Source organism: Nerophis lumbriciformis, linkage group LG34 (genome assembly GCF_033978685.3).
Source record: "Nerophis lumbriciformis linkage group LG34, RoL_Nlum_v2.1, whole genome shotgun sequence".
Taxonomy (NCBI): Eukaryota; Metazoa; Chordata; class Actinopteri; order Syngnathiformes; family Syngnathidae; genus Nerophis; species Nerophis lumbriciformis.
In genome coordinates this window covers 25,938,957-25,958,062 of record NC_084581.2, presented here as the reverse complement: position 1 = coordinate 25,958,062, position 19,106 = coordinate 25,938,957, and the positions used below count along the sequence as shown (strand labels likewise).

The window sequence follows — 19,106 nt, the reverse complement described above, 5'->3', positions numbered from 1 at the left end:
CTCCATATGTTTGACAATGTGTGTACTGTGGAGCATGTATCTTGTATTTTTGAGAAGGTGGACCTCATGGGCACTGCTGAATTATTTGCGATTTTGGTCTCAACTCCCTTGAGATCATTAACCAGCTCATCCTCGTATTTCTTGGCTAATCTCTCATCTTTCTTAACATTATCCTTACCCCACCAGATAAAACCTTGTTTTTCTTTCTCACCAAGCAGAACTTGTGTTTTTATGGTCTCGTACAGTACTACGGACAAAATACTTTTTCTGAGATTTTTTGACAGTCCCATGGGGTCGTAGAAAGGTTTAAAAAGAAAAGAAAAAAATGTTATCACATGTTTCTTTTTTCATATACCGGTAATGAGTTGAGGTTAGGAGTACTTTCTTAAAGGGACAGGGCTAATTTGTATGTTTGTGGGCACATAACCATTCAGTGGAGGTCAGAATGTTTGCTGGTTGGTAAAGCAAGTTTCTTTACAGAGCACAATTCATACACAAGGCAATTGAAAGTACTTTACAGAAAATTACAAGAAGGCAACATTAAAAATAATCACAATTAAATCTGTTATGTAGATAAACTACTTTCACTGGTCATATGCACACTTAAATAAGTGTTTTTACGTCTTACATCTTCTAGAAGACTATTCTGGATTTTAGGAGCATGAGCCTCAACATGTTTAGTTCTGGCTCTGGACACCAGCACCCGAGGTTCTTAGAACGCAAGAAGGTGTGTATGTGTATGCGAAGTGGGTAGAGCAACCGTGCCAGAAACCTGAGGGTTGCAGGTTCGCTCCCCGCCTCTTACCATCCAAAAAAAAAAAAAACGCTGCCGTTGTGTCCTTGGGCGGGGCACTTCCCCCTTTGCCCCCGGTGCCACTCACACCGGTGAATTGAATGATGAGTGATAGGTGGTGGTCGGAGGGGCCGTTGGCGCAAATTGCAGCCACGCTTCCGTCAGTCTACCCCAGGGCAGCTGTGGCTATGAAAGTAGCTTACCACCACCAGGTGTGAATGATTGATGGGTTCTACATGTAAAGCGACTTTGGGTACTTAGAAAAGCGCTATATAAATCCCAGTTATTATTATTATGTTTCTAAAATGTCAGAGATGTACTTTGGCACAACACTTGTACAAAAGCAGAGCTGTATTAAAGTCTATTCTATGAGCAATAATCAATATGATCATATTTCCAGGTTCTAGTCAGAACTCGAGCAGCAGCATTATGGATGTATATCAGTTGTTTTACAGCTGAGGTCATTACAGTCGTCTAACCCAGTGTTTCTTAAGCATTGTTGGGCCGCAAGGGCCCACTAGAGGGCTGCTCAAAAAATATCTGTTTCTCAGCTGAACTCAGTTGTTATACATACTGCAATCACTGTGACAAGTAAACAAGACATATTCATTAATAATTGATTGAATTTATTTTAGCATAACATGATTTATTTTTTGTAAGTTATTTATGAGTCCCTTCTTATGCAGTATGTTACTTACTGTTGAATCCGCCTGACCTAAGCCTAAGGTTTATGTGTTAAATAAATAACAATCTTTGTGATGAACCCATGGTTTCATATCATTTGACAAGGTCGTAAACTGTAAGTATGTTATATATAATTATTAAATCAAATTAAATCAAGGGTAAGATTACTAATTCAGTATTAATATCTGAGTGAGCTCTGTAGTGAAAAAGTCTCCTGCTGGAGACCAAGGCATGGATTAGTTTGTCTAAGTCTAATTTAGACAGCGGATTAAATACATATTCCCCTCAATCAAATACAAATTAATTTATAACCTTTCTTTTTTGTTTTAATTTTCCTGAATCTATTTTTGTGTAATGGTAAAAATATTTCTGGACTGTTCCTATGAAAGTAAAACAGTCTACGGCAAAATATACCAGAAATGAAAGTGGCAGTTGTTTTTTTTTACTAAATATTTTTCTGCTTTTATAAAAGTTTACTGCAAGTTAGGCTGTTGTTTTTGCATTGTCGCATTTCAGTTCAGTTCAGTTGTTGTGAAAGTACTTAGTACTCGGGTAACACATTCCCAACTAACTATGTCTCTATAAAGCAAGAAAAAATGGTTAAGGGAAAATTGTTTTTACACTAATACCCCCCAAATTATTATTAATTATTGATTTTATATTCTTCAGGGTTACAGTGACTGCTGCATGCAACATGGATTTTAGTCGTTTCCCTTTGGATTCACAGACATGTACATTGGAGCTGGAGAGTTGTAAGTATTCATTTATTGTCATTTGTGCAATGAATGAAAAATGAGTTTTACTGTACATACATACACACACACACATATATATATATATATATATATATATATATATATATATATATATATATATATATATATATATATATATATATATATATATATATATATATAAACATCACTGCACATCTTAATGGCAGCTATAGTTTCCATCTTAATGATCTAAAAAATTTATTTGGGAATGTCCGGCAGGCAAAATCTGCCTAAAAGGAATGATTGAAGGAAGAAGAAGTGGAGGAAAACAAAAAAAAATGCTGGCAAGACAACATCAGCCACTGGACTGGACAATACCTGGTGTCGCTGAATACTGCTGCCAAAGACAGACATTTATGGAGACAGATAACACATGTTGATACGCAATCTGTGTAGTAACAGTCGTCAAAATGATTTGTCAACTGGAGACAATTTACTGTATTACCACTAGATCGTGCTAATAACAGCTAATTACAAACTACATTTAAAATGTCACATTGTCAGGAGGTGAGTTGACACAAGCAGAATAATATTTTGTCTGCATTCAACACCATTTTAATACCTGCAAACAAGACTGTACAATTTCAAAGGCATATATATATATACATATATATATATATATATATATATATATATATATATATATATATATATATATATATATATACATATACACATATATATATATATATATATATATATATATATATATATATATATATATATATATATATATATACATATACACATATATATATATATATATATATATATATATATATATATATATATATATATATATATATATATATATATATATATAAAAATTCAGCTATTATGGTCCCAGGTCGATAAGAATAGTCCAAGGAACTTCAAACTTCCACTGCCTCTTACTTGAGGTGCTAGGACCATAATAGCTGAATAGACAAGCGCTTTGTCAATAACAAATCTTTAACCAACACATTTTACACAGAATTGAGGCTATTTTCGGGAAGAAGTACGTTATACCTGAGTACAATATCACAACAAATGGCAATCATATGGTTATTGTCAGTACTATCAGAAAACAAATACTAAAACGAACTACAACCAATGCTAGCAATGGTGAAAATAAGGAAAGCAAGGAAAGCTAGACCCAAAACTAAAGAGGAGACATTTTTCAAACGATTCAGATTGCAGTCCATGTACATGTAGTCCACAATATGCAAACACGAATGAGGAATTATTTAATGGTGTCCATACATTTCACATTGCCATGACAGCCGTGCCGATGTTGGAACCCATTTCCTCAGCGTAACAGCATATTGAGAACCAAATATGCACTAACACTACCCATATCCACAGGTTTTATTTGTTGAAAATAATATTTTGCCCTGTCAGTTCGATTACACATCGACATACAGGCTAACGGTTTTCGATGTGTCATTGAACTGGGCTGCACGTGCTAGCATGCTAAGCATTGGTTGCACAAACATACTACCTTTGTTAGACAACTTCATAGACTGTATTGGACAACATAGTTTACATACGAAATGTCCATTTCCATTTATTACAAGTAATAAGAAAATGTAAATGCTTTTCCTGTCAAGGAAGAAATTAGCAAGTCTCCATCTTTCAAAGGCATCCCCGATACAAATCCTCATTTTGTTCCTGGCTTTGTCATAAATAAGTTGGAAATTGTAACAACGCCTTTTAGATTTACTAAGTTCTGACGTGTTTAGTAACTTTACCAGTGGCAGTAGCTAGACGAAGATGGTGGTGCGAAACTGGGAACCTGGTTGTAACACACTCCCGGACTTTCTAATTGGTTAAAACGGTGGAAGGCGGGACATCAAAATGAAAACAATAACAAGATTTCGGGGCTGTAAATCTAATTTTGAAACTACTGTTATCAGTTGTAGAGTTATAAAAAAAAAAACATGATTTATTAATGCCTTTTGACATATTAGGGCCATTTAATGATGACTTGACATTAAATTATTACATATGGCTCCTTTCAAATTTTCATTGGATGTTAGTGCGACCCCTCCACCCCTTTTCAGGGGACGTGTAATATGTGCACTCGTAAAGTTAGGAGGAGATGAATCGTTAAGCAAGAACAATTATTTTGGTTCTAGCCAGGTTTCGCTTATACTAATGGTTCACCGCAGCTTGTAGTACGCTTAGGGATGCTACAAGCTGGGCTAGTCAGCTCGCTACAGCTAACGCTAGCAATGTAAAGATTGTTAATGACATCATTAACTAATAACGTTTTGGGAGACAATGATCTCAGGCTTAAAAAGCCGATATTATAGGTTTTGAGGAATTTTTCTTTAGGATATCCATAGTACTGATATTAATAACGTGTATTGTGTAGTGTGCCTTAAATAATTTTGACCACATCTAGGAATTGATATGATGGGAATCTTGAGATTATTTTCTTGGTGCTGTGATAGATTTAACACGTCATCATTTGCTACCTCAGGAATGCATGTTCACCTCTGGCACAGTCACTACAGAAAAACATTATGTGAGTTGTGTATTATTCTACGAGAAATGCGTGTGCCGGAATTTTCCAGCCTGGCGCAGGCTAGTTTTAGTTTAATTGACTCCTCACGCGGACTAACAGACACTGTAATTGCCTGTGTCCACGCTTGCTCTAGTGTAGTTAGTCAAGCTTGACTCAAATAGTGGTCTATAATTCTAGAAAGAGTGATGACGCCTTCCCGGTTAGTGTGAAGGCCGTCCCTCCTCAGCACACCCGGTTTGCCCCAGACAGAAGGCCAATTATCAATAAACGTTAGTCCCTGTTCTCTCATACTTGCCAACCTTGAGACCTCCAAATTCGGGAGATTTGGGGGGAGTGGGTTGTTGAGGTGGGCGGGGTCGGGGGGCAGGGCCGGGGGCGGGGTTAAGGGGGCAGGAGTATATTTATAGCTAGAATTCACTGAAATTCAAGTATTTCTTATATATATATATATATACTTGACTTTCAGTGAATTCTAGCTATATATATACAGGTAAAAGCCAGTAAATTAGAATATTTTGAAAAACTTGATTTATTTCAGTAATTGCATTCAAAAGGTGTAACTTGTACATTATATTTATTCATTGCACACAGACTGATGCATTCAAATGTTTATTTCATTTAATTTTGATGATTTGAAGTGGCAACAAATGAAAATCCAAAATTCCGTGTGTCACAAAATTAGAATATTACTTAAGGCTAATACAAAAAAGGGATTTTTAGAAATGTTGGCCAACTGAAAAGTATGAAAATGAAAAATATGAGCATGTACAATACTCAATACTTGGTTGGAGCTCCTTTTGCCTCAATTACTGCGTTAATGCGGCGTGGCATGGAGTCGATGAGTTTCTGGCACTGCTCAGGTGTTATGAGAGCCCAGGTTGCTCTGATAGTGGCCTTCAACTCTTCTGCGTTTTTGGGTCTGGCATTCTGCATCTTCCTTTTCACAATACCCCACAGATTTTCTATGGGGCTAAGGTCAGGGGAGTTGGCGGGCCAATTTAGAACAGAAATACCATGGTCCGTAAACCAGGCACGGGTAGATTTTGCGCTGTGTGCAGGCGCCAAGTCCTGTTGGAACTTGAAATCTCCATCTCCATAGAGCAGGTCAGCAGCAGGAAGCATGAAGTGCTCTAAAACTTGCTGGTAGACGGCTGCGTTGACCCTGGATCTCAGGAAACAGAGTGGACCGACACCAGCAGATGACATGGCACCCCAAACCATCACTGATGGTGGAAACTTTACACTAGACTTCAGGCAACGTGGATCCTGTGCCTCTCCTGTCTTCCTCCAGACTCTGGGACCTCGATTTCCAAAGGAAATGCAAAATTTGCATGGTTGGGTGATGGTTTGGGGTGACATGTCATCTGCTGGTGTCGGTCCACTCTGTTTCCTGAGATCCAGGGTCAACGCAGCCGTCTATATATATATATATATATATATATATATATATACATATAAATAAAATAAATACTTGAATTCCAATGTTCATTTATTTACACATATACACACATAACACTCCTCTCTACTCATTGTTGTATTTGAAAGTGCAATGCTTTGCAGCCAGTAGCACAGCCTTTGAAGGAGCGTAGGTATGGGCAGTGTAATATTCTGGGTTGGAGTCAATAACCAGGAGAGGTGACGAAGTTACGTCTCTTTACTTCATACTTCAGAACCGACTCCCACACTTGCCGTCAGGGTGCGCACTACAACGTAAACCGTTGGCCAACCAAAAAGTAACCACAGAACACTTATATGTTATAGTGTTCTGTGGTTACTTTTTGGTTGGCCAAGCGGACGTGACGACAGGCTGTCCTCACTCAGGTCCGCACGGACCTGGAGGGGGCGTGCCTTAAGTCCGGCTGGAAATTGGTAGAAATTTGGGACAATGTTTGTCCCGGGAGATTTTCAGGAGAGGCACTGAAATTCGGGAGTGTCCCGGAAAATTCGGGAGGGTTCTCTACAAAAACTAGCCAGCCACTTGTTAAGCGAGACTAATCTGCTATACTCTCGCAGGCAGGGAGTCAGAGACAAGTACTCGATGCCGAGACATCTTTCTCGTGAGATTACAAGTCCAAGCTATGTTCCTCTTTGTAATGTCTGACTGTCTCATTACGATGTGGAGCCGACGTGTACAACTATGTTCGCGTAGCGAAGGGGAGGGCAATTAATTTTTCAATGGGGCCACATGAGAAACAGAAAATATTGTGGAGGGCCAGGTCAAAAGGCTTCACTCAATTCTGCATAATATTAATTGTATTTCTCTATAAAAAGCGGTAAATTGCATTGTTTAGACAAGCTGGAAAAGTGAGGTTGCCTTACAAGAATGTTATTTATTCAATCAAATTTCCCAAAACAATGGTAAACCAAAATGTGAATGTTTTTTGAAATTTGTGACTCATTACATTAGTGATCATATTCAGTCACATTTTGAGTTTCATATACTATTGAAAATAGGTTATCAGCTTTCTAAAAACATCAACACATTGTCTTTGTACTCCAAATATTCAGCAAGATACAACATATTGTAATAATTAACTAATCCCTGAACTGTGATTTTGAGAAAAAGGCCTCCAAAGAAAGTGTTCCAGGTCACTGTTAGTTGGTGTCTTTACATTCCTACATTTGTTGCATAACCACGTCATTTGGGGTTTTTCGGGAGGGTTTTCTTGTTCAGTGAGAGAAATCTAGTCTCTGTTGGGCTTTAACAAGTGCATCAAAGTCAGGTTGAATGTCTGAGGTGGAGATACGAAGCAAGCAGTGAGAGAGGATCTATACCTGGATTTGGTAAACCTTATCACTGAGAATGTTTGTTGCTCTCATGCTCCTCCAAAAGTATAACAAATTGCCTGTGATTCAATGCTCATGCCCTGATGAAGTTCACTCATTTAGTTACAACATCAATAACATGGTTAATTTTTTGCACAGACTTGCAAAATAAAATTTTCTGATCTGCGTCAATTTATCACTTTATCTTGCATACGTTTCAAAAATCGGACATTTTTCCCCGTAAGATTTGGACAACCGTCCGTTGTCACACCTGCCAGTCTGTCCCATTTCGGTCCCAGTGTGTCTGTGAGCAGATCATTGCCTGTCGTTGTCAATCAATTAATCAAAGTATATTTATATAGGCCTTAATCACAAGTGTCTCAAAGGGCTGCACAAGCCACAACGACATCCACGGCTCAGATCCCACATCAGGGCAAGAAAAAAACTCAAACCAATGGGCACAATGAGAAACCTCGGAAGGGACCGCAGATGTGGGAACCCCCCAATGGGCGACCGGTGCAATGTATGTCGAGTGGATCTAGTTAATAGTAATCTAGTCTATAGTGGAGACAAGTCAGCAGCGCAGAGGAGTGGTCCACCCTGGGTTCCGACTTTGTGGTCTGTGGTCACGCAGGAGAGGGGGACAGAGCAAAAAAGAGTTGGCAGATCAACTGGTCTAAAAGGGGGGTATATTCAAAGACTAGAGTATACAAATGAGTTTTAAGATAGGACTTAAATGTTTCTACTGAAGTAGTATCTCTAACTGTTACCGTTAGGGCATTCCAGAGTAATGGAGCCCGAATAGAAAACGCAGGCTTTGTTTGGGCTCTGGGATTCACCGGAATTCTTAGAACGCAGATTTCTGGCCTGGACATATGGTACAATACAATCAGCAAGATAGGATGGAGCTAGACCGTTTAGTATTCTATACGCAAGTAGAAAAACCTTAAAGTCGCATCTTAAGTGCACAGGAAGCCAGTGCCAGTGCAAGAATTTTCTTGTTCATGTTGTTGTCTCTTTCATTGACCGCAGTGCAGCCAGCTCCTCTGTAATCTTATGGACAAATACGAGTAACTGGTGTCCAGCTCCAAAGCCAAAAGTCAAAACTTGCCACTTCACGTTGCAGCTGAAGCTCCAGACTCCCAGCTATGTCCTTGATTCTTCTCGTCACGGTTTGCCTGGACTTTTCTTTCAGGGCATATTAGTTCTGCAGAGTCCACCAAGCACTCTTTGACAAACTCCCCCTCTGAGAATGGCTTACTTTTCTTAGCGATTTTCCTGGTTGCTGCATCCCTGGAGGTGTGAAGCTTGGTAAAAAAAAAAGCCTTGCTGCTTTTTTAGCTTAGCTAGCAAAGCTTCCAATGTCTGCGCCCTTTAAACTACTTCATAATTTTTTGTTTTTCTCCGCGTGTTCCGTCCCGTACTGCCGACTCAAACAAACTAAACACACGGCTTACCTCCGACTTCAGTAAATAAATACGAAGCAGTCCATTTTTTGTTGAAAACAAGCATGAGCTTGTGACAACGAATCAATCACACACACTAATTTAAGTATTGCGTCATTTTGTACGTGAATAAAAAAACATTTTCCAAATATAAGCAATGCAGCTTTAATCCATGGATGAGGTAAAATTATGAAATGTTAATTTTGTAATTCCAAATTATCTTAAACGGGTCAGTCAGAGTCAACCAAAGTAGAGTCAACCATTGTATGGACCGGGGACCATACAATGCCCAGGTCTGATTAGCCTGTCACACGTGTTTACTCGACTTGTTGTGAGTCAGCTACCGAAGACTAGCTTCAATGTCAGGTGCTCCGGCCCTGGGAATACACTTAATTATGTCTGGTTTACGAAGCTGTATGTTCCGGGTAATGGAGTCCCCTATGACTAAGGTGTGGTGCCCGGTAGACTGACTAGCTAAAGGGCTAAATCGTATTGCGTCATTTTGCGTGTCAACTCGCTACAGCTAACGCTAGTAAATGTGTCCGTGGCGTCTATAGTTACGAAATTACTAATCCTTTAGTAGGGTATGGGAGCCATACTCAGGTTGTTTCTTTCTCCGAGTCGAGTTCTTGCTGTCTTCAGGGCAGTGCAGCAGCGTGAGGGAGCAGACGCCTTCGGAGCGTAGTTGCTTTTGACCGTGACGAGCTTAGCTTCGTTAGCTTAGCAGCTAGCTAGGTTGTAACAAGAACTCGTTCTTACTGTCTTCGGAGCAATAGTCAGAGGTAGCAGCAGCGTGAGGGAGCAGACGACTTTGGAGCGTAGTTGCTTTGAGCCGCGGCTAGCTTAGCTTCGTTAGCTTAGCAGTGGGACGATGAGAGGGGTGCTTGGCAAGTTTGATAAGACTACTAATATGTTTGAGAAGGAATACAAAAAGCTGTAAAACAATTACAAGCACACAGATAGAAAGATAGTACTTACCTTTTTCGCGGCAGTAGCGAGCATCAGCAGAGTTTTTCGGATGTGACGTGTGTGTGTGTATATATGCGTGTGTATATACATATACGCTAATACGTATATGTATAACACTAATATCTGTTTTTATGTGTGTATACATATATATATATATATATATATACATATATATATATATATATATATATATATATATATATATATATATATATATATATATTAGGGCTACGAATCTTTGGGTGTCCCACGATTCGATTCAATATCGATTCTTCGGGTCACGATTTGATTATAAATCAATTTTTTTGATTCAACACGATTCTCGATTCAAAAACAATATTTTTCCGATTCAAAAGGATTGTCTATTCATTCAATACATAGGATTTCAGCAGGATCTACCCCAGTCTGCTGACATGCAAGCAGAGTAGTAGATTTTTGTAAAAAGCTTTTATAATTGTAAAGGACGATGTTTTATCAACTGATTGCAATAATGTAAATTTGTTTTAACTATTAAATGAAGCAAAAATATCACTTATTTTATTCTTTGTGAAAATATTGGACACAGTGTGTTGTCAAGTTATTGAGATGCGATGCAAGTGTAAGCCACTGTGACACTATTGTTCATTTTTATTTTTTTATAAATGTCTAATGATAATGTCAATGAGGGATTTTTAATCACTGCTATGTTGAAATTATTACTAATATTGATACTGTTGTTGATAATATTCATTTTTGTTTCACTACTTTTGGATTGTTCTGTGTCGTGTTTATGTCTCCTCTCAATTTATTGCTGTTCTGAGTGTTGCTGGGTCGGGTTTGGTTTTGGAATTGGATTGCATTGTTATGTTGGATTGATTAATAAAAATAGAAAATAAAATAAAATAAAATACAATTAAATAAAATTTAAATAAAAATTGATTTTTGAAAAATTAGAATCGATACTGAATTGTACAACGTGAGAATGGCGATTTGAATATATATATATATATATATATATGTATATAAATATATATGTGCGTGTATATGTATATATATATATATATATATATATATATACAGTATATATATATATATATGTGCGTGTATATGTATATATATATATATATGTGCGTGTATATATGTATATATATATATATACACACAGTATATATATATATATATATATTTATATACACAGTATATATATATATATATATATATATATATATATATATACACAGTATATATATATATATATATATATATATATATATATGTATATATATATATACAGTATATATATATATATATATATATATATATATATATATGTGTGCGTGTTTATGTATATGTACATATATACATACATATATATGTTTATATATAAACTATATCTACAAATGTAAATAAAATTTACACAAAAGAAAACAGAAGAACAATGTAAGTATAATATATGCACAAATGGACCTTGCCAATAAACTGCCATAGGTTCAAACATTCGTTATTATTGCCCACTCTACTTACGTCTCTGGTCGTAAATTTGTTTGCTTGTTTTTGAATTGTGATTTTGGTTTGAATTGTTTCGGACAAATGAAGCTTTACAGGGCATCAAGACAAAATCTAAATCCAACAATTGAAATTTAAGACCTTAAAATGCCCAAAAATGTCCTAAAATACCATAAAAGGTCTTATATACTATTGTAAAGGTCTTAAAAATCTATTTACGTTACTTTTATTTAAAACATGCATAAACTTCAGTTTTGCTTTTAAATGTTTAGATTTTTGAGAAGGCTATAAAGTATATAGTATGTTACCCCATCAGAATTGATCCCCCACCACCTGTCACAGCTTAGCATAGCAGCGGAGAAAACTTAACGAAAGCCCACAGCTAAGCCGGTGGATGGAAACGTATAAAGCATTGGTGTTAAACTCAAAGCCTGGGGGCCAGATTTGGCCCGCCACATCGTTTTATGTGGCCTGTGAAACCCTAGAAATAATGTGAGTCAGGAAAGCACCTCATTTTTTTTTACACTAAATGCATTTCTATTTTGACATAAACATTGCATGTAGGCCTACTGTGTGCAATTGCATGTATTTTGACATTACTAGTATCTGATCATGCAATAAACATGTATTAAAAACAAAAATAATCAAATAAATACTGTAATTGCTTGTCACCATGGTTAATGATTTCAAAGCTAGCTATTCATCAATTTGTATAAAAGAAATGTAATAATTGCAAAGGCAATTATGTAATTATTAGCGCTGTCAAATGATTCTTAAAAAAAAAATCTGATTAATCGTAATTTTGAATTTGGATTATTCAAGAATAATCACAATTTTAAATTTGGATTAATCACCATTTTAAAATTTGATTAATCGTGATTAATCATAATTTTTTAATTTGGATGAATTATGATTAAACACTGTTTTTAATTTAGATTATGTATGGTTAATCACAATTTTGAATTTGGATACATCATGATTGGTTGTTACTATTTTATACAAGCTAAAATAATCAAACAAATATTCAGACACAGAAGCAATTTTCTTGTCAGAATATTTTTAAATGTTTTACTTAAATGCACGTCATTTATTTGCTGAGTTTTATCTAAAGTTCCATGTGAATGTATTTTGAAGTGCAATGTCCTCACTCATTTATTGATCTGATCACTCACCGTAAAACCTGCGCCGCCTTTCAGGTTACCATCTGCACTTGAGGTAAAGAAGCATGTAAAATTGCGTGATTAATCTGCGTACATACATGATTTATGCGATAAATTGTTGTGTGATTATTCACATTGTTATGATTAATCATTATTTTTGATTTTAAAAAAAAATCATATTAAGAGGCGATCATACAGTATATTTACTGTTACATGCAGCCCTCTGAAGGCAGCCATAACTGAAGTGGCCCTCAATGAAAAGGAGTTTGAGTGTTTAGGACCCGGATGTGGAGCCATCGAGGAGAAGCAACTTTGGCGGTAAAAGGGAATGGAATAATAATGTAAAAGTCAAAAATCCGGAATAAGTCTTTGTCAAAAGATGCTGAAACACTACACCCTTTGTGACACTTGTCACAAAGGGTCACAAAAGGAGTGTTATGTAAGATAAATATGAGATGTTTACTAGTGAAATCATACAGTTAATTCTCTGTGCTAGTAGTATTGTACTCACAGCAGTAAAACTATATTAAAAACATTATTTTATATTATTTATACTATTTATTCCAAAAATTTCAGGTTAGTTTATTATGCCTAATTTTTCCTTCAAGTTTATGCAGCAACTGACATTAATAGCTATAAAGGTTGTCTGTTTAGTGCGCAGGTGTAAAACTCAAGGCCCAGGGGCCAGATCTGGCCCGTGACATCATTTTATCTGGCCCACAAACATCTGGAAATGATATGTGTCAATAAAGTACTTCATATTTTCTCACTAAATGTAATTTTTTTTTATTTTGACAAAAAAATATATACGTACTGCTTAAAATTGCATACATTTTAAACTTTAATAGTATCCATTATTTGCAACAAATATTACAGTATATTATCACACTTTTTTTTTTTAAATTGTCTAAATGAAAATACTAAACTTTACAGCAAACTACCCATCAAATGAATAAAAATGACAATAAATGTTAAGTTGTTCTTTACAGCATGTTACTGTAAATTAAAAAAAAACTACTACTGTTTTTTGTGTTAAAATTCTGTTGACTGAGCTGCCAGTTTTTGACTGTAAAATCTACGGTTGTTGTTTTTAACGGTGTATTTACTGTAAATGGAAAGACGGTACATTTGTTTGTACGGTGGAAAAACTGGCAGCTAAGTTGCCAGAATAAAAAATAACTTGTACTGTTGCCCCTGTGACCCGACCTCGGATAAGCGGAAGAAGATGGATGGATGGATGAATATAATGTTGTAAAAACCAATGTAAATTTAACACAAAAATTCTGGCAACAAAGCTGCCAGCTTTTTCTGTAAACCCCCCAAAAAACTGTGTTACTGTTTTTCCATTTACTGTAAAATGTTGCAAAAAACCCCCCACTATATTTTACTGTAAAATTTTGTAAATGTAAAGTTTTTACTGTAAAATCGACAGTCTACTTTATATAATTTATTTATTTTTTTAATATATATATATAATTAATAATGAAATCCAGAGGCAAATTCATACATTATTCCCTGTTACAAGTGGCCCTCTGATGGCAGCCAGAACAATGAAAAGCAGTGTGCATCCCTCATCTTATTGTGGGGTGAGGAAAGCAAGGAAGATTTGCGAATGTCATCTTGTAATGTTTAAATAAAAACTAGTCATTGTTTATTTGCAATAGGTTTTTTTTTTTGAAGTCACAAAAACAGGTAAAAATGTATTCAGATACAAAATGAGCTGAGCAAATTATTCCCATCCAAATTCTGTTTGAGGCTTGCAAGCCATAATCACCTTATTTCTTTCTGCATTCTGTTTTTTACAACTTTGTGCAGATACAGAAGAAACACAGTAGATGTTTTTTTGATCTGTTTGCTACATTCTGACATCCACAAAAACACTGCAAAACTTTACTCTACCATTGCATGAAAACACTTGATATGAAGCACACTGCAAGAAAACACTTCTATGACAAATGTGTGTATCATATAGTCCGTATGCCAAGTCAAACTAAACTATTCATTCAATTAATTTACAATAGAGAGTATTCTACTGTATTGAGTTAAACCATTTTGTTTACCAATGTGAAAGAGTAGCCTTGTGGTTAAGTGTCCGCCCTGAAACTGGAAGGTCGTGAGTTCAAACCCCTAGTCATAGCAAATATTATAAAAATAGGACCCATTACCTCCCTGCTTGGCACTCAGCATCAAGGGTTGGAATTGGGGGTTAAAAACTACCAAATGATTCCCAAGCGTGGCCCCCGCTGCTGCTCACTGCTCCTCTCACCTCCCAGAGGGTGAACATGGGGATGGGTCAAATGCAGAGGATAATTTCACCACACCCAGTGTGTGTGACTATCGTTGGTACTTTAACTTTAACTTACAATTTATTCTGGCCATCTGATTTTCCTCGATGTCAAGTACAAAGACAGATGGCCAGAATGAATTGTATGTGAAAAGTCTTAAATTGGACTGCAGAGACCATGTTTCAAAAGGTTTAAAGGGCGAGTACAGCACTTATTTTTCTACATGATGTGTTTATAATCCATATTGAAATAAATACCCTCCAAAATATTTTTCAGATGCTTACACAGACGAGGACCTGATGCTGTATTGGAAGAGCGGTGATGAGTCCCTAAGTACTGATGACAGGATTTCTCTGTCTCAATTCCTCATCCAGAAGTTTCATACAACCTCCAGATTAGCTTTCTACAGCAGCACAGGTAAATATAGAAAAAGTGCTTCAAATAATGCAAAATAACAACATTGAAATGAGAAATATAAGTAACTTTATGGCAAGATGGTGAAAATGACTAAGATATGCAACTGTAATATATCTTCTTGTACGATGATTCTACATCTACTATTTCCAGAATAATGTTATAATGATTCAGTGTGGATTAATCCAGACCCATTTGTGCCTCAACTGCAAAACAGTTGACAAAATATAAGATAAAATGACAAAATGCTAAAAACTAGTTGAATTATCTGTCCGTGCAACTATAACTGTACTTGATTAGACATCCTAAATAAAATGTTCATGTATTTTTAACATAGAAACAAGTATTTTATTCTGAAAACAAGTATTATTCAATCAAGCATCCTCGGCATGTTGCAGAATCTTTAAACAATATTTTCTATGTGGGGAAAAGCAAAATATTTGATTTGACTGCTTATTTTCTCAATTTTAACATTTTTAAACTAGAATAGACCAAATATCATTTTTATTACTAAAATAAAGATTTGTATGTAAAGCGAATGACCTAAAACAGACCTGGGCAATTTAAGGCCGTTAAGCTTTTCAATCCGGCACGCCGGACATTCCCCCAATTTTTTTTTAGATCTTTAAGATGGAAACTGTAGCTGCCATTATGATGTGCAGTGATGTTTTCAAATCTGTGCTTTTGCATGATATACTAGTTACTACGGTAATCTAAGTCACAACAGCTCAGACGAGGCACCAAGCAGTGTGGGTGGGGAGTGTTTCCACAGCGGCCAGCCTGAAATACAGGTGTCAGGGACAGACACGGAGGGAGATTTTTAAAACCAAGTTCTAAAGCTTAGTGTTATATCAGATACATCAGATTGTAGTGGGGGTTTTTTTACCCTTCGCGTTTATATTTCGCTGTGTTTGTTGCGTTTTCGCTTCATTGTAAAATATGTCAATCGAGAGGGGGTGTGACGTTCATATGTTGTCAATATTCAGTGTTTTATCGTTCATAGTTACAATTGTTAAACCCACATTCTTTATTTTCATGAACATTCTGGGTCTCATTCAGTAAAAAAAAATTAAATTCCATTCCGTTTTTTAAGGTGGTCTGTCATAACGTTTTTAGCATTCAATCAGACATTGTGAGGTTCTGTATTAGTGTTCCTTAAAATCAGATATACCGGCCCCCAGACACTTTTTTCTCTAAATTTGACCCCCCCCCCCCCCCCCCCCCCCGAGTCAAAATAATTGCCCAGGCCTGACGTAAAGTAAGAACTAGCGCTTAAACTAGGGATTTTCTTTTAAAATAAAATGTTAAATCTTGACAAAAAGAGAGCAATTTTAACTGTAGTTTTAATTGAACCAAAGAACATGCACTACATTTTTTACAGTTTAAAATCTTTAAACACGAAGAATGCTATCAAAACACCTATTTTAACGATCAAAAGTAAGTAAAGCAAACAATTAAATTATTTGAATAATTTAAACAAAAAAAAATTACAAATATATTTTTTATATGTATTAAAAGAAATATGTTTAAAACAATAATTATATTTTTATAAGATTTTGATTTTCTATAAAACAGAGTGTCCCTAAGATAATTTCAACAAAAAAAATTTACAAATGTATTTTTTAAATATATATTGAAATGAAAATATGTTTAAAACAATAATTATATTTGTAATAGATTTTGAGTGTCTCTAAAAAGGTGATATTATTATTATTGGCATGTAAATGCACGGAGTCTAAATGCTAACGTTCTGTCCCCAGGCTGGTACAACCGCCTCTACATCAACTTTACATTGCGGCGTCACATCTTCTTTTTCCTGCTGCAGACCTACTTTCCTGCCACTCTCATGGTCATGCTGTCCTGGGTGTCCTTCTGGATTGACCGCAGGGCCGTCCCTGCTCGAGTATCATTAGGTACACCTCTGCAAACTACACAACTTGAGCCAAATGTTGAATTTGCTGGATTAAAAAAAACACTTACCGGTACTTGCAGGACTGCAATCTATTTTTTGGGGTTAGAGTTAATTTTGCATCATTTAATTTGTATTCATTGAATTTTTTAGGGATGCTGTGGGAGGGACGAAAAGTGAGAAAAAACATCAAACAAATGTTTGGAAATAGGAATGGCATTTCATCTGTCGCTTCTGTGAGTGCCTGTCTCTGAATAACAAAGTCGCTAAACTTATTCTTCTTATTCTCTGGCAGACCTGGGGCGTCATTTATTTAAGGTTGCTGCAAAAAGTGGTGAGCAAGCAAAATGTGTGAACGCAACTTTCACCTCAAATGTTGGTATTTATATAAAAATAATTATATGCGGGAAAGTTTGTGCATTCCTACACGCTCTTTTAACCATCCGTTGTTTTTTCTCGACATGAAAAATACATACGCACTAAAAAACATTACAAAACCTTCCTTCAATTGTGAATAAATTGTATATTCATTTGTTAGAACCTATAGATATCAAAATATAGATCTGTATTTGATTAAATTTTATTGTGGGTCAAATATTTTTTTTTGCTACATTTTTTTATTGAATAACATAACGCTTACATTGTACATTTGTTTTTGTTTTTTGGCCAAAGATCAACAAATGAGGATTAAAGCACAGTATTTGGTTAGATAAAATCTTGTTATGAATTTTGGAAATCATTTTATCAAATTGTTTAAAATAAATGTAGACTTTGAAGTTTCTAACTAAAAATTGGAAGTTGTTGCCAATTTTGGATTTTCCCCCATCTGATGTCAATGTGATCCTTAAAACATTCAGTAGCTGGGGCCTCATTTATAAAACTCATAATAATTGTATTCACCGCAAAACATTGCATACACACAAACCTGCATATTTGATACTTGATCTGTTCTAGTGCTAGTTGTAGCGCCCCGTCAGGATGCGGATTCCAGACACCCCCTTTTGATCCAACTGTTGATCGGCTGTGTCAACTGGAGCCGCTGTCGTCTATCCAGTTTGAGCAGTTCTGTTCTGATTTAATGCAAGCTTTGTGGCCTATTTTAGGTCAACAGTGGACTACCATAAAAAGCTAATATTTGCAAAAAAATAAAGTTTTCCAATTCGGACGTTAAGTATCTTGTCTTTGCAGTCTATTCAATTGTATGTATATGTGTTATATATACATATTGTATGTGTGTGACTGAACTCATTTAATCTGACGTGAGATGGATTATATATATATATATATATACATATATATATAGTAACGTCTGAACCCAAACCAGCACACAGAAGCAGGGGTTGCAGGTACAAAATGCACTCAACGCCTTTTATTCAAGTGGGCTTTCCCTTTCAATGGAAAATAAAGTTTCTTCCCAATCAGGGCTTTCAAACTAAATCACACAGTAGTTTCACTTTACCAACTGATTTCCAATAGCACATGGGAGTGCTCTTCCTGCACTCACATGTAGGGCTAGTTTGCCTACAAAGGAGACACTGACAGAGAGACGACTATTAGTAAGATTGTCAAATAATGGCAAATGTTGGGCAGAGGAGAACATAGTAGAGTTTAGCTTACCGCCCAATGCAGGAGTTCCTTCTCTGAGGAGAGCCAGCGACACAGTGAGGCAGAGCTCTGAGCTTAAGTAGCAAACATTTGGATGTGCTCTGAGCAGGAGCTGACAAATCATGCTGATTGTCACTGTAGCTGCTGGCCCTGTGGGAACTCTCACCTCATCGGGGGTTTCTAGGCGACACTCCACATATATATATATATATATACACATATACACGTATATATACATAAATACAGTATATACGTGTGTATATATATATATATATACACACACATTATATATACATACATACATAT

General features: G+C 36.0%; 1 protein-coding gene across 4 annotated transcripts in view; it reads left to right on the top strand.

Annotated features, from left to right (window-relative positions):
* LOC133576600 (gamma-aminobutyric acid receptor subunit rho-2-like) overlaps positions 1-19,106 on the top strand; it is a 67,879-nt gene that overhangs the window by 43,182 nt on the left and 5,591 nt on the right. For all 4 annotated transcript variants that reach the window (XM_072912242.1, XM_072912241.1, XM_061929952.2 and 1 more), the window contains 3 exons: positions 2,147-2,229; positions 15,149-15,289; positions 17,047-17,199. In XM_072912242.1, coding sequence (XP_072768343.1) covers positions 2,147-2,229; positions 15,149-15,289; positions 17,047-17,199 — 377 coding nt within the window. The remainder of the gene's footprint in view (positions 1-2,146; positions 2,230-15,148; positions 15,290-17,046; positions 17,200-19,106) is intronic.